The 24,826-nt window shown below is 35.6% G+C and overlaps 5 protein-coding genes across 7 annotated transcripts in view; 2 read left to right on the plus strand and 3 right to left on the minus strand.

The window, feature by feature from the left end:
* Positions 1 to 24,826, minus strand: part of LOC129795447 (mediator of RNA polymerase II transcription subunit 1) — a 1,235,552-nt gene that overhangs the window by 1,117,848 nt on the left and 92,878 nt on the right. The window lies entirely within an intron of this gene.
* LOC129795479 (uncharacterized) lies at positions 644 to 6,915 on the plus strand. Of its 2 annotated transcripts, XM_055836796.1 has the most exons (6): positions 646 to 1,766; positions 1,847 to 1,989; positions 2,154 to 2,295; positions 3,264 to 3,565; positions 3,931 to 4,204; positions 5,404 to 6,793. In XM_055836796.1, the coding sequence occupies exons 1-6, from the start codon at positions 984 to 986 to the stop codon at positions 6,580 to 6,582; spliced, it is 2,823 nt and encodes a 940-aa protein (XP_055692771.1). In that variant the 5' UTR covers positions 646 to 983; the 3' UTR covers positions 6,583 to 6,793. The 2 variants fall into 2 exon arrangements, with proteins under 2 accessions (XP_055692772.1, XP_055692771.1); XM_055836797.1 differs by lacking the exons at positions 2,154 to 2,295; positions 3,264 to 3,565 and having other exon boundaries at positions 644 to 1,766; positions 5,404 to 6,915.
* Positions 7,577 to 9,999, minus strand: LOC129795597 (uncharacterized). 2 transcript variants are annotated; one of them, XM_055837033.1, is made up of 5 exons: positions 9,744 to 9,999; positions 9,398 to 9,480; positions 9,252 to 9,322; positions 8,682 to 8,822; positions 7,577 to 8,531 (listed from the first exon to the last, which is right to left on the minus strand). In XM_055837033.1, exons 1-5 carry the CDS (start codon positions 9,953 to 9,955, stop codon positions 7,746 to 7,748), a joined length of 1,293 nt encoding a protein of 430 aa, XP_055693008.1. In that variant the 5' UTR covers positions 9,956 to 9,999; the 3' UTR covers positions 7,577 to 7,745. The 2 variants fall into 2 exon arrangements, with proteins under 2 accessions (XP_055693008.1, XP_055693007.1); XM_055837032.1 differs by having other exon boundaries at positions 9,398 to 9,483; positions 9,744 to 9,997.
* LOC129795645 (uncharacterized) lies at positions 16,296 to 17,925 on the minus strand. The gene is made up of 2 exons (XM_055837101.1): positions 17,683 to 17,925; positions 16,296 to 17,614 (listed from the first exon to the last, which is right to left on the minus strand). Exons 1-2 carry the CDS (start codon positions 17,892 to 17,894, stop codon positions 16,780 to 16,782), a joined length of 1,047 nt encoding a protein of 348 aa, XP_055693076.1. The 5' UTR covers positions 17,895 to 17,925; the 3' UTR covers positions 16,296 to 16,779.
* On the plus strand, positions 18,988 to 24,569 carry LOC129795713 (cyclin-dependent kinase inhibitor 1). The gene is made up of 3 exons (XM_055837189.1): positions 18,988 to 19,788; positions 19,856 to 20,187; positions 23,354 to 24,569. Exons 1-3 carry the CDS (start codon positions 19,643 to 19,645, stop codon positions 23,461 to 23,463), a joined length of 588 nt encoding a protein of 195 aa, XP_055693164.1. The 5' UTR covers positions 18,988 to 19,642; the 3' UTR covers positions 23,464 to 24,569.

The raw sequence follows: 24,826 nt of genomic DNA on the forward strand, positions 1-24,826 counted from the left end.
TTAGGGTTTCTTGAGCTGGAAGAATAAGTTTTTGAGATTTTCTCGAAAGATTCAACAATTTTGTTGATTTTTTGTCATTTTGCGTGCCTTCAAGGAGTTTTCCTGGGTGGAAAATGCGGGATTTAAGAATTTTCCTGCACAAAATCGCATTTATTTTCAACGGTCAATTTTCAAATTTAAATATTCAGTGTGTACTTGCTATTACATTTTTGACGAAAAATTCACCATTTTCCGCTTTGAAGCACTTATTTCCATTTTCCCAGCTTTCTTGTGATTTTCCCGTCATTTTCTACAGCTTTTCCATACAGGAAAAGGGGGAAAAGCGTTTTTTACTTGTTTTTCTTTGCTGCCGCCACGAAATTTGAATACAGCGCCGAAAACATTTTGCGGCTGCGGAGAATTCCATTTTTCTCCGCTTTAGCGCAATTTTCCGATTCTTCCTGCAGCAAGAGGCTTCTTTGGGAAACCCCTGCACCTGTTTCGGGGGGTATTTTGGACTGTTCACCGGAAAACATGAGAAAATTAGGGAAAAACAGCAAGTGTAAGCGAGACAGAGAGAAAATATAAAAATCACATCTTTCTCACTCATTGACCAATGAAACATTGGGTGCGTGTGAAACATAAGAAATAAACATGAAACACAAACGACGCACAATTTGTTTTTATTTTGGGTGGGTTTTTTTTCTATCACTTTTGGGTGGATTTAGCGCTGTCACAGTGAGAATTTTTGGCGAACAATTTTTACGAGGCTTTTTCTTGCATCTAAAGTGTCGAGAATTCCACGGGGGAATCGCTCTGGAGCACCATTGCCACCAGATCTCTCACACGGATGTAAAAATTTGCGGCCGCAACGGGGAATTCGCTTTGTTTTGTGTGTGCAAAATTTGCAGAGACGCCTAACCTAAAAACAATCAAGTGGGGGGGACAGAGTAAAGTTTTGAGACGGAAAAATTCAGCAGGAAGCGATTGAAATCTCTGGTGAAATGGACGTTCCGGGTGCGGCGGATACGCTGCAGGGTGTAGCGATAAAGACGGAGGAGCCCGATGAGGGTTTAGTTCAGGTGAAACGGGAATTCCCGGATGATGCGGACGGTGGCGTCCGAGCTGATGGTGGCATGAAGCGAAAGCCCGCTGAGGATTTGGTCAACATTAGTGATGACGACGATGAGGAGTTTGCTGGTTTTGACGACAATGGCTTATCTGGGGGTGCCGTGGGGCGCTCTTTAGCGGCAAATCGCAGCAAAAGGGTGAGAAATTCAGCCCCCAATAGCGTCCTTGCGACCACAATAAAGCAAGAGCTACCCGATGAGGAGGAAATGCTCCCACAGGGTGGAAGTGCAAAGAAAACCACCCCACAGCGACCAACTGTCAAACTCGATGATCCCATCTACCGGAAACCCTTTGACTACGGATGGAAGCGTGAGCTTGTCTACAGGGCAGTGGCGGGAATAAGCAAGGAAAAGGGTGAGGTGTACTACTTCACGCCCACATCGAAGAAACTTCGCACCCGGACGGAGATTCAGCAGAACCTTACGCACGATCTCACCCTGGATAACTTTACATTCATCAAGGAACCTCTGGGCTTGGGTCCGGAATTTGAGATTATCCGGAATGCAAAATCCAATGCTGCCACCATCAAGAGGGCCTCAATGGCAAATGCAGACAGCAATCCAACACCCGATAGCCCGCTGGGGAAGAGAATTCCAAAGCCAAAAGGCCCCAAAGGTGGTTCCCCACCTCCAGCATCCATCAGGATTCTCAACAGAGTGAGTAAAATAATCTTCTAATTTTATATTTTATTGCAGAAAAATTAATAAATCAACAAATAAAAAATTAAAATTTCCAGAGCCGTACTTCAGCTAGTTCTCCCCGTTCGCCATTTGGACGCTCAATGCAGGTCAAGGAGAAGGAGGAAGTAAAGATTCAAGCAGCAAAATCACCTCCACCGAAGGGTACAACTGCAGCCACATCCGCTGTAACGAAAGCCAAGTGAGTACAGAGTCCCTTTTTTTCTCTTGTTGTTTCGATATATTTGTAGGGATTTGCCCCTCGTTTTTTTCTCTCCCGGTTCCTCCCCCCGCCCCACATATTGTCCCACCTACACCTCCACCACCCTCCCGGAATTGCCTTTCGATGTGTCTGGCTCTTTGCAGAGGGGAGCCGTGCACAATCCAGTGCGTGCTCGCAATGGGAACCATTCCGCAGCTTCAGTGCAGGAAGTGCCTCTGCCTCTACCACCATGAGTGTGTGGGTGCCGAAAGGGGTGCTGCTCTCGATGCCAGGTACATTTGTCAGGTGAGTCGTTGGGTATTGTTGCAATGGCACATCCCAAAAAATTCCCCATTTGCTTAATAAAAGAGAAAAAAAAGTCATTTTTATTATTATTTCCATAAAATGTAAAAGGAAAAAAATCAATACCGTCATTGGGGGTGAAATGGGTAAAATTGCTTTGAAGTAAAAGTTACCAGAAAGAAAAATTAAGCTTGCAGCATATGCGTCAAGGCTGTATTATTGATTTACATAAAAGCTAAGCTAGTGCTTAATCTTAATCTTAAAAACAAAAAAAAAGATCAATGAAGCACTGACGCATATGCTACATGCTTCATTTTTTTTGAGGTCATGAATAGTTATTTCTCCTTGAAATACATAAATAAAAAAAGCTAAGCTAGTGCTTAGATTGATAAATCTTCAAAATAAGAAAAGATCAATGAAGCACTGACGCATATGCTACATGCTTTATTTTTTTTGAGGTCATGAACAGTTATTTCTCCTTGACACACAATTAAATTACCTAAGCTAGTGCTTAATCTTAATCTTAAACACAAAAAAGATCAATGAGGCACTGACGCATATGCTGCATGCTTAAATTTTTTTGAGATCATTAATAATTATTTCTCTTTAAAATACATAAGAAAAATTAAAGTTGAAGCTTTGATTAATAAATCTTAAAAACAAAAAAAAAACAATGAAGCACTGATGCATATGCTTCATACATTTAAATGGAAAATATAGTAGTAATTTAAGAAGGAAATGAAGTAAAATGAAAAAGAAAATATTTTTGGCTTTTTGAATGTTTTTTTTTGTTCTGTAAATTAAACTTCTTTGTTAAATGAGCCGTGGTGAGGCCATAAAAGTGAATAAACTCCTTTTTCCTAAGTTGAAGGAATTTGTCGAAGTATCGCTGTATTCATGAACCTAATTTAGCTTCAATCCGATAAAAAACAACCACTGGAGAATGCAAAATGGTTCTAATTTTACCTCAGGGATGCCATGAGGAGGATAAGGCAAAAGATCAGAGTACTCAGGGTGGTAGTCCCACGAAGGCGGCATCGTCGAAGGCAACGAAGAAGGATGCCTCGGGGAATCTCGTGACGTGGGTCCCATCGACGAGTGTCCCAAAGACGCGATCGCAGGGAAAAGCAGCAGAGGCCACGGATGATGCTCCACCACAGACAATTGCTACAATTGCCGGGCGGAAGTATATAATTGTTCCACGGACAAATGTGCTCAATATTTCACCTCCCGGTGAGGCAGCAACGGCAAATGGGGCCCCATGTGGGACTGAGTAAGTTTTGCAATGGCCAATTGAATGCGGTGGAGCAACTTTGAGATTTTTTTTATATTTTCAGGGAGCATCGGGCACACAAATTCCCCGTTTTCCCCCTCCCCACAAACCACCCAAAATCTCATCCCTTTAATGTCTTCTCCTCGTATTTGTCTGTACTTTTTTTGTTGTGTTGTTATTTCCTTGTGAGAGAATCTTATTGCACGTGTGGCAAATCCCAAAAATAATCTCTCAATCATTTCTTTTTTTTTTTCTTCTTTATATCACGCAGACTTTCCGGGAAATATAGAAAAAATCTCTAAGTGATTTTTTTCGTTTCGGCTATTGATTGTAATTAAGAATTTCTCTTTTGGTTGTATTTGCAGGCAGGAGGATTCCAAGAAGAGAAAAATTGAACAACAACCAATCGTACAGAATTCAGACATTCTTCGGGAGGCACCAGCAAATGTTGGCAAAATTCCCAATGATACCGTGAGAAGTACAATGCCCGTGGGTGGGGGAAAGAATAAAAAGGGTGGCAAGGGTGGAGCCACAAATGCCGTGGCAAAGGGGACGAGCTTCAACTATTCCCACTACTTCAGGAACGTCGCTGTTGGCTACAATGTACTCCTTGAGACGTTCCAATATTTGAAAGTTAAGGTAAGTGGTTGATTTGTCTTTTTTTTTATTTTCTTTAAGGCACATTTCCCTTTTCCTCTTGAAAAGAATTATTAAAATACTCGAAAAAAAAGTTTTAATGCAAAAAGAAAACTTTTTACACCACGTGTAATAAATGAAATTAGTCGTGTCGATAAAGTTTACCTGACTGGCCATAATTTGCTAACGTTCCTGATAATTTGCTGAGTTAGGTAATGAAAATAATTTCTAGATTAAAAATTCCATGACTAAGAATATAAAAAAAAAAGAATTTTTAAACGTTACAAAGAAACGTAACGTCATTCGTAAAATAATAAAATGTCAAAAGAAAAATGTCAAATTGTCTAAAATGAAATGTCAAATGCGTCAATATTTAACACTCAGAGGACAAAATGGGCAGTTGCTGCCAATTTGACCTTTTAAAATCGTTAAAGAATCAAAATCTATTAAATTTTGCGAGATAAATTCTAAATGTTTGAGTAGGAAAGTTCCATTACTTCAAGATCAACGAAAGAAAACTTAGAGAAACCTTTTTTTATAGAAAATTTAGGGCAAATTTTGAGGTTAGGAATTTTGGTCCTCCAAGTGTTATAAAAGAAACTTTAAAGATTTAAAATTGAAACGTCAAATACAACAAAAAAGTATCAAAATATTTTCTAGAATTTTCAAACGCTTAAAAAAGAAACGTCAAATGATAAAAGAAAAACGTCACTTGAAAGAAAAAAAATCAATCATTACAAACGAATGTCAAATAGTCTAAAAAGGAATGTCAAATACGTCAAATCCGTCAAATATTAAGAAAGAAACGTCAAACATTCGATAGAAAATGTCAATAGTGAAAAAAATCAAACGTTAGAAGATAAATATCAAAAGGATTGAAAAGAAACGTCAAATATTAGAAGATTAATGTCAATCGAAAGAAATATGTCAACGTCAGAAAAATAAATAAAATGTCAAACATTAGAAAAATTATCAGACGTAAGAATTTTGCATAAACACAAACTTAAAGTTGAAGAAAAAAAGCTGAATTTACTCATATTCTGTTTACTTTTGATCTTTTGATTAAGGAAAAAAAATCATAGAATATTCTTCCAAAGGACGAATTAATTAAATCTTTCGCAGTTTTTCCAAAAAAATAAATCACTAAATAAACAAAATTTTCGTATAAAAAAATTGACAAAACAAAAAAATTTGTCCGGTAGGAACTACTTCGGGCATCGTGCGTGTGCCGCGTGTGGAATCAAGCCGCCAACCACCCGAGCCTATGGCGTACGGTGCGCATGAAGAATAGCCAGGTGAATGATTGGAGTGGATTTGCGAATGCCCTCCGTCGTCATGGGACAACGGGATTGGATTTACGTAAGATGCTCGCACCGAGCAATAGTGAGGAGATGTGGGCAAATTTTTCACGCCACATTGGTATTGTGGATCATCTTGAGGCCATAGATCTCTGCCGATGCCCCTCGAGTGTTGTGGAGAGTCTCTTTCGCACCAATACGCATTTGCGTATCCTCAATGCGGTCACCATTAAGGATGACGTTGTGGATCTCGATGGGGTGGAAAATCTCGAGCGATTGGAGGAGTTGCGCCTGAAGCCGGAAAATTGGGTGGAGATTAAGAAGGATCTCACACCAATGCGCAATTTGCACTGCTTGCGGCATTTGGCGTTGACATTTGTCAAGCAATTGGGGAATGCAAAAGTGGAGGTACTTGGGGAATTGACGGCACTGGAATCACTTGAGATTGGTGAGTGCAATGATATTTCGGAGACACTTGCGCGGCAGGTGTTGCCGAAATTGACACACCTGCAGCGTTTGCGCCTCGAGAAGGGACAAATGAATTGCAATACATCAGCTATATTGGCTGCTGTGGCACCCCTTGAGAGCCTCACGCAGCTTGAACTTGTGAACTTTGACATCAAGTCGAAGTTTAATGAGGAAATTGCCCAATGTGTGCACATTAAGAAGCTCCTCATTATACCCACGTACATCTCCCAATCGGCAACGACGAACAACATGATCCTCAGTGGTATGATACGCCTCTCGCAGAGCCTACGGTGCTTCACGTGGGTTGTTACGTTGGAACTTCTGCGTGTCACCGATTTGTACGTGGTGCAGTGCGATGCGAGTATGAAGAAGGAGAAACGCGTTCCCGATGAGAGTATTCCCATTCTAAAGCCCGTCCCGGGGATTCTCGAAGATGGTGTGGTGACGAGTGGGGGGACACAGTGTCCGGATGCGCAACAAGTGGAGATTGTGCCACTGAGTAAAGTTGAGAGTATCCTACATACATATTTGCCAGATACATTCATTAAGATTGTCAAGGCGCAATTCCACACAACATGGCGTCTCAATCTCGTTGAACCAACAGCACTACCGTGAATGCCCAAATGATGGCTCTGGATGAGGGGACTCTGCGTCGATGGGGATGAAGAGACAGCTTGAGAGAGGGGCAAAGGAAGGAAAATTTGTAGTTTTAAAAAAAATACTGTGGACACTTCTTATTTTGATCTTTTAAACGTGTTACAATGTTCTCCCAGAAAATATCACATCTTCACAACTTAAAAAAAAAGAGTTTTATTTTTATAATCTTTGAAAACTACATGGTGATGGCTGTAAAAGATGTTGAAGAACTTCTTTCTGTGGCCTTTTAGATTTAGAAGTTAGTTCCTCCTCATTAACAATCCACAAAAGAAAAATTATTTCTTTTTTTTATATAATCTACAACGTGTTAACAGAGTTCGGGTATAGGTAGTAAATCAAATAAGATACCTACATATCAATTTTTCTTTTAACCTTCCCATTGCCACGTGGGGTAGTAGATTGACCCCTAAGTTATATCACGGTCCAGATATTGGTTGTATACCTCTAAGAACTAAGGCGGTTAACCGTCCGTATACTGTGACCAAAACACTTACTCGCATTACTATTGGGGTAGCTGACCGACCCCATAGATTTTTTCGCTAAAAAGCAAATTCTTTCGCTCAAATGAGCTTTAATAGACTCCTAAGAAGTCTTTTGTTCATTTTAGAACACAAAAATAAAAGGTGAATTTTTTGATGATTTTTGCAATGGTTTTTTGAGGTTAGAATCTTCTAGAAAGAGACAAAGAGTGACAAAGCGAAGAGAAATGGAATAAATTTGACCGTTACACCAATTTTTGAATTCCCTTTCCTTACATTTTTGTTAATAACTTTTTTTCTGATGATCGGATTGACCTCAAATTTTTACACAATCTTCTCAGATAACCAAGGAACTTATTTCCAAAAGTTTGGTTCTATATCTCTAAGAATTAAAGCGCAGTAAATCGAAATAGGGCTCTGGGGTCGGTCACCTACCCCTCGTAGTAAACGAAGGGTTAAAGAAAAATCTTGTCTTTCAATGTCAATTTGTTCTTTACAAAAAATACATTTCGTTTTAATTTTTCATTCAATCTGTTCTATAGAATAATTGTTCAGTATGCTCAACTTTTTTTTTCTTAATTTTTTTAATGATTAATCATATATAGGAAATATTATTATTAAAGAAAAGTCTTAAAAAATATTTTATGGAAAAACTCCACCAGCTTCCGTTGAACATGTCATTATTTCGACCAATTTCATGTAGACCCTTTTGAGATCATCATTAGGACTACGTTGAATGTCCTCCATGAGGTTGTGGTACAATTCAGCGGCATAATTAGCGTATATTTGATGAATATTAACTTCTTCTAGAAGTTGCTTAACCACAGCAACACTTTCTTCATTGTCTTGCCCGTAGTGAGTCCGCATGAGTTTCTTTTGTTCCGGTGTAGCTTTCTCCATGAAAACAACAATTGGCCAACGACAGCGTCCTGTTTCAATATCCCGTCCATTCTTTCCTTTTAGGTGCAAATCTGCAAAACAATCCATGTAGTCGTTCTCAATGAGATAGTAGTACCCGAGTTGAGTTAGAATGTATCGCGTCTCCTTTGCAACTTCGGGACTTGTGTAGCCAGCTAGGGTCATGCCAAGTACAACTGGTTGGTAGCTAACAATGTATGTTGCTGCATTCCGTACGATTGTCCTGTACAGTGGTAATGTCATGTTGAAGATGTCCTTTGAGTATTTTATGTCAATATGCTGACCGATGTACACACTAAAGGCGGATTCATTGAAAATCTCCAAGAGGCGCAAGAAGCAATCATGATGCCCAAAGGTCTTCCTTAGCAAGCAGTACATTCCAGTCTCAATTATACAACCATCATTGACTGCGGCCAATTTAACATCATCCAACAAGTGCCAGCATTTCCTTGTCCTCCTTATTTGTCCACCATCCATGATGTCATCACCCATTACGACGTGCTCAATAAGCTGATCAGTACAAAAGAATAACATGTGACAGACGCATTACTAATAAAGATTACCTTTACAACGTAGCAAATACATACATCATAAAAAAATAGCTAATTAAGAGATAAAGTCCTTTGTTGCACAAAAATAAACTCAAAGTTCTATTCTTACCAGTTCTACGCACCAACCGAGATAGTAGCCAAGCTTGATATTTTCCGGAGTTCGCTTTGACTCTGGCAGAAGCATTTTGTATGTTTCAACAGTCATAATACCTGCATACCTTCTTCCACCAGGAATAATGTAATTTAAAACCTAATATTAAAGGGTACAATAAGGAATAAATTTTATGTGAGACTTCGGTCACTTTTCAATGTTGGGAAAGTGAAAACACGGCAAGTTGAACAGTTAAAAATTCCTGGTTTTTATTTTTACAACGTTTCGGAGACTTCTTCTGGCCTGCATTTTTGAGAATCTTTTTTTTTAATCAATTTGCATATTTTTTACACTATTTTATCGATTTAACCAAACTATTTTGTTAATAAATACTTTAGTAAAATAGTGTAAAAAAATGTAAATAAAAAAAATGATTGTCCAAAAGGTAATTGCAGGCCAGAAGAGAAAAAAAGTCTCAGAGGGGTATATAAATAAAAAGCGAGGAATTTCTAACTAGTTAACTAGCGTTAACTCCCCTAGAAGTTTAATTTAGTTTAAGTTAAAAAAAAAGGATACAGGATTACATACTTTAGCAATATGTTGTCCGTGATCAACATCATCATACGTTGCTGCCATGTCCTGTAGTTGTTTAAGAATCTCTACGAAGATGATAAATTTTCTAATTAAAAATTAATTAATATAACAGAGTTTTCTTTTGGGATATTTAAAATTACCTGGATAATATGACATGAATTCATCTCGTGTTTCATTAGAGAACCACATATTAGGCGTAATTTCATGAGGTTTCCTCAGATAGCTTCTAAAATAAATTAAAAAATTACCGTGTGCAATTTTTAGGTGATTAAGGGAAAAACGAATTAAAGAAACGATAATTTCTCATGTAAAACGTCTTCTTTGGCCTCACTTGCAATAAAGAGGCATGAATTTAATGAATTTAATGCATTTCCAACTTGAGAAAAAATGATATTCATAAAAATTTAAGGTAAAAAATGTTTCACATTTAAGTCGACGTATGATCCAAAGAACGCAAAAGGATTAAATCCAATTTAATATAAGTACCTCCTCAAATTATTGCCCTGAACGCTTGATGGTAACACGGAATACGTATTTCTATCCCAAAAGTCACTGGGTCTCTCATTAGTTTCTGTTCTTAAGAAGCGCTTCCCCTCAAAATTTCCAACTGAATATTTTCTACACATGTAAGGAAAAATTCTTAGCGACTTTCCAACACTTGATTTTTGCAAGAAAGGCATCACTTTGGGGAAAATCATTTTTTGTTTTCCAGAAATTTAATCTTCACTTCACACAAAAGGGCAAAAAGAGAAACTGAATTCTTTCCACGAAAACTTCTTTGTATTTATACACCTTCGAAATGTTATCAGAGCTCTTAAACCGATTAAACTAATTAATTTATCAATATATTGAAGACACTCTTAATATGAGTTTCATAGCGTAATAATTTTATCATTGTCAATTTTTATATTGCATAATATTCTTTTTTTTTATACGATATGTCGATTGAGGTATATCGCGGTACAATATTCTTATTGTACCGCTGAATGGAAAAATTTTTTTCTTTACAAACCCTAAAAATTACCTTAGGCAACAAACTTATAAAATATTCAGATTTTTGAGACGTAAGGAAACTCTGATATGGAGATTTCTCAGTTAGAATGTTTTCTTTAGCATTGTTTAAATAAAGAGATCTATTCTTGATGTCCCCAGTCAATCTTCAATATTTTTCCAATTATCTTTTTAAATTATTGTAGGGTTTTGTGGTCAAAGACTCAAGAAAACTGAGGTGATTTCCTTAAAAACTGCTGAAAAATATACGAATTTTCCCGTTTTAGTGCAACCTATTTTGATTTTTTTTTAAATTTAAAGCCATTCTAGAAAGTTCCTTTCTATGTAATTCAAAAGCAATATAATGACCTAACATTTTATATTTAAACCATTTTCAACTCGTGAGATTTTCCGGAAGTGTATTCTTTTTTTTTTGACTGCTATATGACTCCTATATCCCCAATATTTTACATAACTAATTTTAACTTATTTTGTATTTTTTTTTGAATTTTCCAAAACTATTTCCTAGCGCTTTTCCGGAAAACGACCTAAGATTTCTTGAATCTTTAGCAATGCCCTACAATAACTCAAAAGCGAAAATTTGTTACTCTCGGAACTTATTCGTTTTAAAATGAATAAAATCCTCTTTATATTAAATCCTTTTATTTTATTATTTAGGAAAAAAATTTTTAATAGTTTTTTTGGGTAAAAAATAACATAAGGTAAAATCGATAAAATTCTTGACATAAAAAATTATTAAATTTCTATTGTCCTTTAATCTGAGCTCCTGTATGGTAAAAGAAGGGGTGACATACATCAGATTACCCTATAGCCACGTGCTTAAAAACCAACCCCTTGACAATACTATATTGTTTTGGATGAACGTTTGCAAACACTCGAAATCCGCTCGAGGGGAGAACACAAGAATTAAATGATAATTGTTTCAGGTTTTCCTCTCTTGACTTTCTTTTATAGGTTTTGGAAGGAAATAGGTAGAGAAAAAAAAACTTTCACCATTTTAGCAGCTGCACCCTTGTATAGATCGATAGACGGGACAATAGGGGTTGATGTGACGGTGATGATGAAAGGGTAGACGCTCCTGACAGGTTTATCGGGCGCAGAGAATTAGAAAATCAATCCAATGAAAATTTCTTTTTTTTTTCTCTAAATTCACGGATGATTTTTCAGGAAAAAGAGTTTGGCGTAAATTTAATATTTTATTTGCAATATAGCCCTTTAAAAGACATCAATGGGGTGTGTGTACGATTTTTCAAGGCTTTTATTGCTTTTAACGTATTTTTGTGATTTAATTATTCAAAAGGACTTTTTTTTTCATTTTATAGAACGATTTGCTTTGAGGGAAATTTGCACGTCTTTGCATCAGAATAAATCAGTGTTACTATTGGAATTTATGATTCAATTCATTTTATTACCTCTTCAAACTGCACGTTATTTGACCACAGTCTATAAAGCAATAAAGCTTATAATACTTTAAAGTATTATACAACCGAAGTATGGTTAAAAGACCTGAATGAGTAAAATTTTATTAAGCTTCTTATGTGTCTTTTCATTGATAAATTCGCAAAAAGATTTTTTGTTATGATAAAACATCTTATCTGTACCACTTGGCGGTTAAATCGTTAAATATTTTGTGATCGTTCAATTAATATTTCTCAGCAATAATTAACTTGCTTCTCATTTTAGCAATCAATTCTTTTATGGGTTTTTCAAATTGGTATGAGGGTGATTTTTTTTCAACACAGTTTCGTTCTGGATGGTTGAATGGGAAAAAATGCGAAGAGATCGAAATTAAATCGTTGTTCACGGGCAAAGGGAACACCTCCCACACTATGCCCAGGTGCGGAATTTCATTTTTCTCACAACATTATGGAGATATTTATTGGATTTTTCAATGGAGCGGCACAAACAGGGGTTGGTTTCTTTGCTTATGCGCTATATGCGTCTTCTTTAACCGTTTAACGAACATTTTTCCTTCTCCCGGAGATTGAGATAGTCTTTTGACCCTTTTTGCATTTCTTTTTGCTCCCTTGCCGACTATTCTTTATGGAAACAATTTAATTTATTTTCTTACACTTTCCCCTGACCATTGTCCAGCCAAAAGCAAGAAAATGCATCAATAGAACCGGATTGAGGTGACAATAATAAATTTTCTATGCTTTCTCTTTAAAAAAAAATATTAAAGGTAAAGCGAAGTTTGAATGAAGGGGTTAATGCGGAGGGTTGAGAGACAATTTAATTATTTTGCATGGTGACACCGAAGAAGCAACAAAACAACAGACAAAATATCACGGAAAAAGAATACAATTGAGCACAAGGTCAAGTGTGTGTGTTTCTTTTTTTTTTAATTCTTTTGTAACCTTCATGGAAATATGGCCCCAAAGTGAGTAATTTGCAAGTATAAAATTTTCAGCAAAAAAAACCGCCACAATTTCTGCATCATCATCACTTTCTTTTCGGTTCTCTTTTACATTTAATTTTTTGATCATTTTTTATTAATTCATTGTTTTATGTGTTCTTTCTTTCCTATTGCTAGATAATAATTTATAATGTATCGATTGATAGTGCGGCAGATCACCTCATTTGAGACGACTAATTGTCTGCTAAAGTTAAATTAATTAATTTGTACTCTTTCAAGATGTATAAAATATTCCAAACAATTCGGAAATGATGAGTAATCAGGAATATCTAAAGATATGATTATTACGTAAGAATTTAATTTACAACACTAATATACGTTTTACGACTACGCACTTTTAAAGTATTGCCGGTAAAGCAAAATTTCAAGTACAGTTCTAGACTATTCTGCGCCATATTTCAACATTTTTTAATTATTTTAATCCCGTTTTATGTATGAATAATTATCTTAACCATTTCGCGTCCGCATGAAACATTGAAACATGCGATCGTTTTATCGTGATATTTATTCTGTAAAATGCTTTTAAATGCCATTTTCGGAGTAAAAACGTCTTCTTTGGCCTTTTCTACGTAATCTTAACGTATTTCCAATTTGGAAATATAATTAAATTCATTTTGAATTTGAAAAAATAAAATATTTCACGTTTGGGCCAGCGTAAGACCCAATGTACGCGAAACAGTTAACTTAAATCTAAACATTTGACCTGAAGAAGGAGATATTCGCAACCGATAGGGGGAAATGGGGCAATTTGTTAGTTTTTTGGGAGAAACATTTTCCTGATTTTCCTGAAAATATTTGAGTTTTCTCATGACGACTATCTTATAGGAAATTTTCCGGGCTACAACTTTGTCTCAGACGATTTTTCTCTATCTCAACGGGAAAATGCATTTTCAGGCCATTTTCCAAACCCTTCCACATTTGCCTGTTTCAAAAATCATGGGGCAAAATGTTAGTTTGCGTTTTTTGGCCTTAAATTTCAATTTTATGAATTTATTTCATCTAGACACTATAAAAGCAATTGATAATAAGGTATTTGCGTAACAATTAGAAATTTTTTTTAATAAAAAAAATACAAAAAATAAAAAAAATGAAAAATTTATGAAATTGCACTTTTTATTTTTTATATAATTTTATATTAGTAATAGAGAGTAATATAACATGCTAAATTATAAGTATTAAGTGTGCCGACTGGAAAAAAATAAAATAAATAAACAAAAAAATAGTTAACAGCCTTAAAAACGGTTTCTAACATTTTGCCCCAAGGGGTACTTTTTACTATCAGTGTTATACGGGAAAACCCGGAAAATTTTTTCGGAAAATTTAGACTAAATTCGTGTTCAGCAATAGTTACTCTATCAAAAAATGCATTTGGATCAAAAAAATTACACAGAAATACGCCAAAATACGATATTGAAATGAAAGGTCAAAGTAACTTTGAAATTCGAAAAATTTGTTTTTTAAATAAATCCCAAAATATTAGATCAATTAATATAAAACTTTATAGGCTTAGTTAGAGTTATAAAAGGTACCTTTTGACTAAATTAGAACAATTACGAAATAATATTTACTGAGATATTGGAGATGTGTGGTCTTGATTTTCTAACATTTTGCCCCATTTCCCCCTACGTTAATTTAAAAAAAGTTATCTGAAAATAAATTGAAAATCTCTGTCTGAAATACTTCACTTTAACGGAATTTTTATTAACATTTTGTAAGCTATTAATGATATTTATTTGCGCATTGTATCGTGAATGATGGACCGTGTTTATGATATTTATTGTTTCCACTGCCACCGAAAGAGCGCGTCTACAACTTGCAATGTTTTGGCGGGAAAAACGTGGCGTGACGAAAGAAGCTCCAAAAGAGATGAGAGAGAAAAACAGCAAATGTGTGCGGAGAATTAAATGGCTCGCGCGATTTAAAGTGATCTTCATGGTCATGTTATATTTTGGCGATCGTGCTTCCATACAAACTATCACGTGGCGTTGGATTTTGGATGAAACCAACGCTACAACTTTTCATCATCTCTCTCTCTCTCTTTATTTTTTGTGTTCTTCGTCATCACCACTTGTTTTCTTCCCGCAATCGTACTCGCGATCATTTGTGAAGATCATTGTGCGAATTTCGCGATCATGAATAACGGAAAGATCACACTGCTGACCTTGTTTTCTTATTATTTGTAAAAGAAAAAAATATTCGCGGGTTATTTAACATCTTGCAAGACAATAACCATCGATCAACGATCAATTTCTCCCACAGAAAACTCAACAATTTAACAATTTCTCTACCCGCAGCTCAATTTATGTTGATTCACTGTAAATCGAGAGTTATGTAATTTAGCACTCTTTGAGGAGATATTTCTTGCGATCGTGAAAGACATTTTTTTCGATGAAATTTCCTCCACGCTCCTTTCTTTTTTTTCTGCTCTCACGGATGCGCTTTTTGGCAAAATTTGCAAAAACATCTGCACTTTTCGCGGTGAATGACCAAAGATCGTATCGATCGTGTGGATTGTGTCATGTTTTGTGGCAACATGAGTAATTTGTAGCAGCATAAGTTCTGATAAATCTACCTGAAATACATTATTTGTTTCCAAAGCCTTCCCATCCCACGCGATCATTTGGACCACCAAGGATTTATTGCCTCCCGTTGAGCTTCTATTGGTGCATATAATGGTGACAAACGCAATAGGAAACATTTTTAGCCACTCCTTAGACACTCCTTGGCCTGAGGATCAATTGTCCTCATTCTTTAAATCTATTTTTTTAATTTCCTTGATCGGGGATTGTCTATTAGGACTCCAAGATTGATTTATTCCATCTCAAGATCGTATCAGAAATATTTAAATTTAACAAAAAAGATTAATTTTCTTGTAAAAGAAATGAGACATAGCTGAAAGAAAAGTTAAATGCTGTTGCAATGAATTTCACACGAAGAAATTCTCCTGCACAGAAAATTTTTCCCGCATCCCATGAATTTCCTGCTTTAACTGCCGCGCGTGATCAGTGAAGAGTGGAATTCACTTTGCAGCCCCGCGGTGTGCACATTTTGGCGCCAATTTCACGGCCCGACGCGCGAAATGCGGGCGGATACCGCGGGTGGGAATTCGTGATAATGAAAAAATTCCCACGATGGAAACCACAAAAGATTTTGAATTCTCACGCAACAGGTTACTCCAAAAGACGACACTCTCCCACCTGAAGCACCCAACCATGTCCAAGACATCCAACGATGGGATTTCTCATAGGCACTGATAAACATCTCCTTGTCTTTGACATTAATTGCGAATCTCAACGAATTCCCTCTTCCTGTTGCCCCATCACTGCAGGCTTTATGACCCATACGAAGAATTCGTTACAATTTTTTTTGATGCGGTTGTGCTCCTTGGAAAGAAAATGATTCGATGTCACAGCCATGTGACGGATGATGATCAATCTGACATGAGAGGATGATGAATAAATGCCCTGATTGCCGACAGGAATCCAAATCTCTGACCAGAAGGGGATTAGTGATGCAATTAAGTGATTGCGTGACTAATTGCTGAGCAAGATCGACGACTTTTTTTTAACAGCAGGATAATATGACGCTGCTGAGGGAAATTCGAATAAATATGGGATGTTTGTAGCATTTTTTTAATATCCTTTTACTCCACATTTTATGTCGAAATCATTCAATTTTTCTTCTTTTCATTTTCCAGAAGGCAAGCAAGTCAATATTATATAGTTAAATTTATTAGCCAATAAAAGGTCTATAAGACAAATTCTTTTTTATTTATAAGGAAATACCTTCCTGGGCATTTCTTAAAAAGTTTATTCAATATTTTCAATTATTTTCATTGATACGAAATTACTTGTCTTTGTCTTTAGGCAAAATGTTTACAATTGGGCGATCAAAGTGTAAATTACTTCCACAAAAAAAAGGAGAATTAATCTCTTATTTTTATGTTTAAAACAATTTAAAAAAAAAACATAAAAATCCGACAAAATTACTTTAAAGGTTTTAAAGCTTTTTAAGCAAGATCTAGCCATAAGTTCAATTTGGGTCTTTCAACGCACCTCCTACCCCACACATAACTATATTATAGCACTGATGGTTTCACGGTAAGGTCGATTGAGTCCACATACCTGACCCACCAATTGTTGATTGACCACTAGACCCAAAAGAAGGATTAAAAGAAATTGATAATTGAACTGGTCCAAATGCAATTTGCACATTTATGCCCAGGCTACGAATTCCTTCTTGTGACAAAGCAGTACTCTTTCCGTTCATAAATTCTACGACATTAGCTACACAATTAAACTTATCAGTATGATGATTGGGTTGTCCAGCTTCAATGAAAATAGTATGAATATCATCTGGAAGTGTGTAAAGTAAGTCTGAGCATCCATAAGCATACTTTAGGTATCCATAGTCATTTTTCGCTTCATCTCCATGCTGCCAATCTGTGTATAAGTTCTCATGTAGTGATCTCACAATTGCGCTCCTGAACTCAATAATGTCTAAAAATTCCTCAGGACTCTTCACGTACACAAGACCCCCTAAAGGAGATGTTTGAGGATCAAGTTTGATCGCCATATCTTGGAAGATTTCATGGTAAACGACTATTCCATTCAAATTGAGAAAAAGTTCTTTTTCATTGCGTTGATCGAGAAAATTCACCAAAATATCCTTAAAGCTTTCGGCAAAGAGTACAGTCTCTGTTGTCATTGCAGCTCCATTTGCACCAATTAATTCATTAAAAGTTTTTTCCACATCGCAAGTATTTAGGAACTTAATCAGAAATTCCAGCTCATCATTAACAAAAATCATTTGGATTGTTCCTGTAGTTTTCTTCCAGAAGAAAGTATTGGATCCTTTAATGTGGGGAAATGTGTAAGCAGCTGTTATGCCAACAGGACAGTTTGTACCAAAAGCAAGCCCGAGATATTTCCTAAATGAAGAAATTTTTAATTCCATATGGTTCAGGCGGTTCAGGGACAAAGAGTTCAATGTACTTACGTGGCATATGCTACATAATATGCTAATATCTGCGAAATTATGTAATAATCCCCCGATTGGCAGACGCTAAGATTGAGGTCCTTCTCCGAAAAGTGCACATATTTGGGATTTAATTCATATTTTAAATTGCTTTGTTGGCAATTTGAAACTTTTATAACGATCACTGCCACGATTAAGGAACAAATAAAAATGGAACGTACGGAAAACTTCATGATTACTTTAAAGCCGTTAGTTGTTGAACTGAAGTAAGTAAATCTTTGCGCACAGACTTTAAAAACTACATCACATTCGTGACTTTTTAGCACGATTTTCAACACGATCTATTAATACTAAAAAAAATTCTATCAATAAACGTAAATTTATTTTTAAAAGACGTGGAAATAACTATAAAAATACGTAAAGTGTGGAAAGACGCCATTGATCTAGTAAAATACAAAAATATGGCGGCAGAAAGTTCGCAAAGCCGTAAAGCGTTAAAACAAAAAAAAAGGACAAGTTGATGAATCTGAACTATCTGATCTAGGATCTCAACAGTTTTCTATTATATGTGAAACAGAAATAAATAAAGAATTCTAAAGAATTTATTTTGTGAAAATGGCGGCTAAAATAAGAATACAACTGAGGGCTTCAGCTAAACATTCAGTGCAATAAGCGATCACTTTGATCTGTATCTTATTGAATCTTGATTTTTATTGCAAAAATCTGAACTAAAGAAAACTCAGAAAATGATTTTTTGCCAAAGACTCACTGGTGTGATCCTTAAAGGGTTTAATATTCAGGTAAAACTTTTTATTTAATTTATTTAAAAGCAAATCTTTGATTATGTTGAATTTATTTATTAATTAGTCTCTTTCTCTGATTATTTTGCAAAAGATCTTTCGATGTTTCAACCTATTCATCTTAAGTTTAGAGTCAAAAAAAAATTCTTAAAAAGTCTGTTATAAAGTCAGAAAGAATGTTGTTCCTCTCATTTCTCATAGTCCTGAAATTCCTTTCCCAAAAGATTAAAAAAATATTTCTCTCACCTTTCTGGCGACAATTTATTTTACAAAAAATATCCCTCAAAATCTTTTTAATTAGATTTTTATTAATTTACAAATCGATTCAGAACTTCCTACTCTCCATGATCTCTCATGGATTCCCTCTTTGTTGTGTCTTCTTTTTAGAGGATTTTTGGGCATTCTTTTGCTTTGAGAAGCAAAATTGCGCAATTCTCGGCGTTTCCCGCGCTTTTTCCACGGTGCGGCCTCCCCTCCATACGCTCGCGTCGCTCCGGTGGACTTACCCAGACGATAAGTTTTCGTTTTTGGCCCAGTCGCCTGCAAACCGTTGAGAGTTGTGCGTCGTATTTTCTGAACGACTTTTGCATCTTCTTTTTGACGCCTTTTTCACCTGGAAATTGCCATCAAGACGTGCATCCGCCTGTACTTTACGTGCCTGCTCTTACAATATCCTCTACAGACTTTGAGAATTTCCACAAAATCTGCTTGGAAAAATCGCCTCCATCGACTGACGTCACTTTTTGATTATTTTTTCAAAGCAGAAAAAAAATTCATCTAATTTTCGTGGAAGTTTGTGGCAGGAAGTGCTGTGCTGGTAGTGGAAAATCATCCGTGGAGCCCATTAAAGTGGCTTGTTTGTGAAATTGCATCCTTTTTGGGGGGTTTTCAAGTGAAAAATTATGAGTAATTTTATTGCATTGGGAATGAACATAACCTCACAATTTGCATTGAGAGATAATCCGGAGATTTTGGACAATTGTGGGCAGTGAATGTAAACAAGAGACGTTGCTGAGATAAGGAAGTTGTGCTTTAGTGATCCAAGGAGGTACTTTGTGTGAGAAAATTCACCTGAAGATTGTGGGGAAGTTTCTGTGAGAGGTGTTTGAGAATTCAGCAGGGAAAGGGAAGCTGTGTGGAGTGAAAGTTAAAGACAAGAAGAGTGAAGGAAAGACATCAGAATGAATGTACGTGTGTTGACACCGTCTGTGATTAGGCCTCTGTCGAAGCTGCACTCCCCCATGGGGCGACATGTGCCTAAGAAGTCTGTCCTGGAGAGAATTAAGAAGGATCTCTTTGGTCCAGTAAATCAGGAAGACACCAAAATGTAAGTAAAAGAAGTTATGAGGGAAGCAGAGAATGTTTGAAAGCACAAAACTATTGAATTTTTCCAGATTTATTCAAAAAGAGCTGACCAAGACTCAGGTGGAAGCCTCCAAGCGTTGGGGATTTGATTTCTCCCGCGGACAGCCACTGCAGGAGCACAGTCAGTTCATCTGGAAGCGAGTCCCACCAACTGTGATGCCAGAAATGTATACACTCAGCCGGGCGGCGCACTGCCGTGAAATTCCCAGTGGAATGGACAGTGATGCATCGGATTCCGAGGATGTGAGTCCGGATCAGGAGCTAATGAATTCACGAGCTCACAATGAGTACCGTCAGCAGGAGATGACGCCCGCCAATTCGAGTGCCAGGTGCCCAAGGAAGAGGCAGACTAAGATCACAGGTAAGTCACAATCCCTGTTCACACTCCACTGCCTTTCTCAACGGCTTTTTCATGCTTCGCTAACGAGGCACAGTCTAGGGGTAATGGGGGTGCGCATTAATTAGGGATTCCACAATTGTCTCCGCCACGGTTCCGTGTGAAATACATCGAAGGAAAAGCCGCGAAATTTCCGCTGAATTCGGTGTGTGCTTGAAAGAAAGTTGTAAAGAAAACAATGAACTTGACAATGAAGTGAATTTTTATCGTCTCTGTCGATTTTTTTGATGATTAGCATTTTATGTGGAGGCAATAATGTAATTAAATTGAGTACGGAAGCCTCAAGTATGTATTGCATGAATTGAATAGATTTCTTACAAGTTCTTACAAGAAATTGGGCATAAGGGATCTTTTTTTTTAATAAATCCTCCTGATAGGATCTTTGAAGAGATTTCTTTGAGACATTTTTGCTGGAATAAAAAAAAATGCGAAGACGATGCTTTTTGTATTATCAGCGATGTTTTGATTAATTTTGAATGTTGGAAAAAGTACTTTTTAAGAGCACAAAAGTGTCTTTAAATTACTATATTCTATCTCCATGTAAAAATACATCTTTTTGGGAACATTTGGTTATAATTTTCCCAACCGGGTAGCCAGGAAATTGGAAAAACAGAGTGAACCTAAATCAACTTCGCGCAGTTTATTCCTCAGTTTAATTTCTTGATTATTATTTTTTTTTGAATCCATATTAAACTCTTAGTGTTTGTGGAATCCGTAAAAAAAATATTTTTAAAAATCGCACCGAGATTCTATTTCGGTGAAATTTTAAAAATAAATGCTTAAAAAACTCGTACAAAATCAAATAATAAAAAACTGAAAAATAACCTTAATTCAGTAAAAGAAACTATTCTTTCTGTTTTATAAACATTTTCTTACTGAATCAGTTTATCAATTTATAAGATTTTCCTTTCCAACAAAAAGGAATAATCTTTTTTGCAATTATTTGCTATGAAAAAAAATCAAATAATCAGTAGGAATAATCAATATTCTGTTGTAAAAGTTTTCCCGACTTTTTTTTTTGATTTGGCTCTTTGCTGCTAATTTTTTGTTCTTAAGAAATTAATTAAAAGATTTTGTTAACACTCGGAGGACTTTACTGGTACTTGCTACCAATTGGAACCTTAAAATCGTCACAGAATAAAATCTATTGGACCTATCTCGATGAATTTAGCATCTATGTGTAGGGAATTTTAATTACTTTCACGTAGCAGAAAGAAAATCTCGAGAAAAGTCTTTTCTTTGGAAGATAATTGTGGTCAAAGTCAGAATTCAACGTGGAGGATCAAATTGGTAATAACTACCAGTCAAAATCTCATACATTTTTGCCGTGGTTTTGAGGTTATGTTTCCTCATATTTCCTAAACAAAGTACTCTTGTTCACTTTTCCTCGGTAAAAATCATTAATGTGGACTAATTTTATTGCCGGAAGTGATTAAAAAGTTACTTAAAGAATCAAAGTTTGTGATTATTAAGGCGCAATAATAAATTATGTAAAATTGTAGCTAAAAAAGTCGTTTGAATTGGCAATTTTGCATCGATTCTACGCAATTTTTTTTCAGTGACGATTTTCTAAATTAAATATTTAGTAATTCGATGTAGGAATGCTTGAAGGAAATTGAGAATTAGTGAAACTTTCGATCCTTGTTCAATAAACTGATTAATAATTAATTATTGAGCATATTTTATCAACTGGTACTTATTACCAATTTGATCCTCCGCGTTGTGCCAAATGTTGGGTCCTCCAAGTGTTAAAAAGGATTAGGAATAACTACTTTGATCCTGAGAAAATGAAGACATTTTTTTGAGAATTATTTTGAAGAAATAAAAAAAATGTATAAAGAAAAATTTCAAGAAATAATGACCTCAGAAGACGTACCTGTAGGGGAGAGCGGGGCTAATAAAGTCACTTAACCGTTTGGAAACAGCCTAAAATATCATATTTCCTAGCTAGATAGAACAAAATGATCTGAGAAAGAGTTGTAGGGCAGTCAATTTCCTAAAGAAATGAGCTATACATTTCGTTTTATCTATTTGGGAAATATGATATTTTAAGCTTTTTCTAAACCCTTAAGTGACTTTTTTAACCCCGGTCTCCCCTACCTATAAAATTCTATGATTTTATTAGTGGCAGAATAGAACCCATTGGGATCGATTTTGTCAAAAATCTTTTTTATTCTTCCAACTTAAAATTTGTTGAATAATGTGCCTAATTCAGCGACCAAGAAATCCTTGATATCTTTGAATTTTGTACTGAAATTTCAAGATTTCAAACGAATTTCAAGGTTTTCTTGGTTGCTGAATAAGGCCCAATATTCACTGTTTTATCATTTTATCTTTTTATCATTTTTGTTTATTTTTTTTTATAATAAAATTTACTTTTGGAGGTTCTTTCATGGGCGTTTTTAAACATTTTCATTCTGATTGATACTATGAAAAATCATGAATTTGGAAAAATTAATCTTTAGTTTGAGAGGAAAAAAAACAAAAGGTTTTGTTTTATTTTAAAGAAAATCGATATTTTGCATAAAATAATCATTTTTTTTTACAATAAGAAAATTTGTCATGCCGAATCTTGCCCAAAAGCTTTTAATTTTTAAAAAGAAATAATTTTTGGGGTTTTTAAAGTACCTAATAAAAAAAATGTGTTAAATTTAAAAAAAAAATCGGGATCTAACCGCATCGCATAAATTCCACGCATCGTGGCGCACATCCCTGGGGGATTTAGGTCTCGTGCGCCACGCCATGGGGTGATCACCACGACGATATAGCTGATAATCAGAGTGAATCATCTGGCTCAGGAGGGGAGGTGGGCATAGAGAGAGCATAATTCACCCAGATGTTGCGTTGCTGCATTCCGCAGAATGTTGATCTGTGGTGGTTGATAGGACATACATACTTCGTGGTATATGAGGGCTCGTGTGGCCCATAAAACGGTTTAAATGCAAATTACGGAGACGCTCATTTGGTATTCCTAAAAGCAGCAGCAGCAGCACCCCCGCGCACGCAAAATATGCGCGCGCGCCCCTTTCGTGCACGGCAAAACAACACACCAGATGTTGTTCTGATGCGATGTCTATCCGTGATAGAGGTCAAATTTTACAGCATTTTCCTGCTTTTTTTGTTATTGCAGAGTTCCTCAAGGAACGCAAGAGATTGGCACCAACACCCACGAAGAAGATCTCAGGTGCTTCCGGAGCGAGTTCATCAAAGCGAATGCGTCTCAATCACTTTGCACCGTAATAAAATTCATCGTGAAATTAGATTTAACGTAAGAAGAAGTAGAAAGATAAAAAAAATCTTCATTTAACTTTTAAGAAGACATAAAAATATTTCTCATTATATTTTGTGACACCCTGTATGGATAATGCCCCAAAAGGACTTTCCTTGTGGAATTTAAGCATTTTTTCTGAGAAAAATAATTCCAAAAGGAGATTCTGTGGGCTAAAGCTTTTCATAAATCAACATTAGTGATAAAGATTTCCATGAAGGAGGCTTGAATTACAAATTTCCCCATCATTGTGCGAATCCTCCTGAGCCATTCAATGCAAATTTTCTTTCATTTATATATGCAGAGAAAATGTATAATAGAATTCCTATAGGAATGAAATAAAAAATTATTTTTTATTGTGATTCCTTTGCAATGGAAGGCTGAAAGTGGGATTAACTTGAGAAATGGGGAGTTCTGGGCCTTCTTTTGGGAATTTCTTTTTCTTAAAAATTTAAATAACAAATCAATATTGGAGAAGAAAATTATTTTCGTTAATTTAACTTAATCACAAAGTGAAAGAGAAGTCTGCAATGCTAAGAAACATAGTCCAACATTGTGCAATAGGCATAAAAATGTGAGATTATTTTAACGAAAATGATAAAATTTATTAGATTTTAAGTGATAAAAGTTTAAGAACTCGAAGATTTTCTTTCATACAAACAGTTTTTTATGCCATTTAAGATACATTTTCATCAACATTTTTTTTAAAGGAATAATTAAATTAGGAAGAGATTTTCTTGAAGATTTTCCTTGCAAAGATTTCTTCTTCCAGTACAGAGAGAAGAAGGAATCCGCGCAAAAAGAAATCTTGATAAACTCTAAAATTATTCGTGAATTTTCTTTTTTGAAAAAAAAACTCATTTTCATATTTTTGCGTCAACTTTATCGCGCGTGCCATTTTGTAAATAGATGATAAGGAAAAATTTAAAATGTATAGACAAGACGCCTTCTTCGGACACATATGGACTCAATTTGCGGTATTTTGTGTAAGCGCTATTAGATTAAGGAATAAAGTTTTCTTGTAATTGTACAAAAAATATATTTTGGATTAAAATTCAATAAAAACATAACTAAGAAATTGATTGTTTTATTTGCTTTTGGACGATGTTGTGGAATTTATTAACAATCTTTCGTTAATAAACAGAAAAGTTAGTTAAGTTTTTTTTTAAAAAAAAGTTGATAAAAAGTTGTATGAGGGGTGCAAAAAGGGCAAAAAGTTACTTGAAGAAATTGATAAAGGGCGAAATTCATTACTCAGACGGGCTTATTTTAAGTCAGTTTTTTTTTAAGTCTGACTTAAAATTTGTAAAAGAAATGAAATAAAATAAAATAATA

The sequence above is a fragment of the Lutzomyia longipalpis genome, chromosome 4, assembly GCF_024334085.1.
Source record: "Lutzomyia longipalpis isolate SR_M1_2022 chromosome 4, ASM2433408v1".
In the NCBI taxonomy this organism is placed as follows: Eukaryota; Metazoa; Arthropoda; class Insecta; order Diptera; family Psychodidae; genus Lutzomyia; species Lutzomyia longipalpis.

Coding starts and splice junctions, on each gene's coding strand:
- LOC129795713 (XM_055837189.1), top strand. CDS start 19,643: ATGAATGTACGTGTGTTGACACCGTCTGTGATTAGGCCTCTGTCGAAG. Junction 19,789..19,855: donor AATCAGGAAGACACCAAAAT/GTAAGTAAAAGA, acceptor GAATTTTTCCAG/ATTTATTCAAAAAGAGCTGA. Junction 20,188..23,353: donor GAGGCAGACTAAGATCACAG/GTAAGTCACAAT, acceptor TTGTTATTGCAG/AGTTCCTCAAGGAACGCAAG.
- LOC129795479 (XM_055836796.1), top strand. CDS start 984: ATGGACGTTCCGGGTGCGGCGGATACGCTGCAGGGTGTAGCGATAAAG. Junction 1,767..1,846: donor CCATCAGGATTCTCAACAGA/GTGAGTAAAATA, acceptor TAAAATTTCCAG/AGCCGTACTTCAGCTAGTTC. Junction 4,205..5,403: donor TCCAATATTTGAAAGTTAAG/GTAAGTGGTTGA, acceptor TTTGTCCGGTAG/GAACTACTTCGGGCATCGTG.
- LOC129795597 (XM_055837032.1), bottom strand. CDS start 9,955: ATGATTTTCCCCAAAGTGATGCCTTTCTTGCAAAAATCAAGTGTTGGA. Junction 9,323..9,397: donor ATTCATGTCATATTATCCAG/GTAATTTTAAAT, acceptor TCATCTTCGTAG/AGATTCTTAAACAACTACAG. Junction 8,823..9,251: donor ACGGACAACATATTGCTAAA/GTATGTAATCCT, acceptor CTTTAATATTAG/GTTTTAAATTACATTATTCC.
- LOC129795645 (XM_055837101.1), bottom strand. CDS start 17,894: ATGAAGTTTTCCGTACGTTCCATTTTTATTTGTTCCTTAATCGTGGCA. Junction 17,615..17,682: donor TATTATGTAGCATATGCCAC/GTAAGTACATTG, acceptor TTCTTCATTTAG/GAAATATCTCGGGCTTGCTT.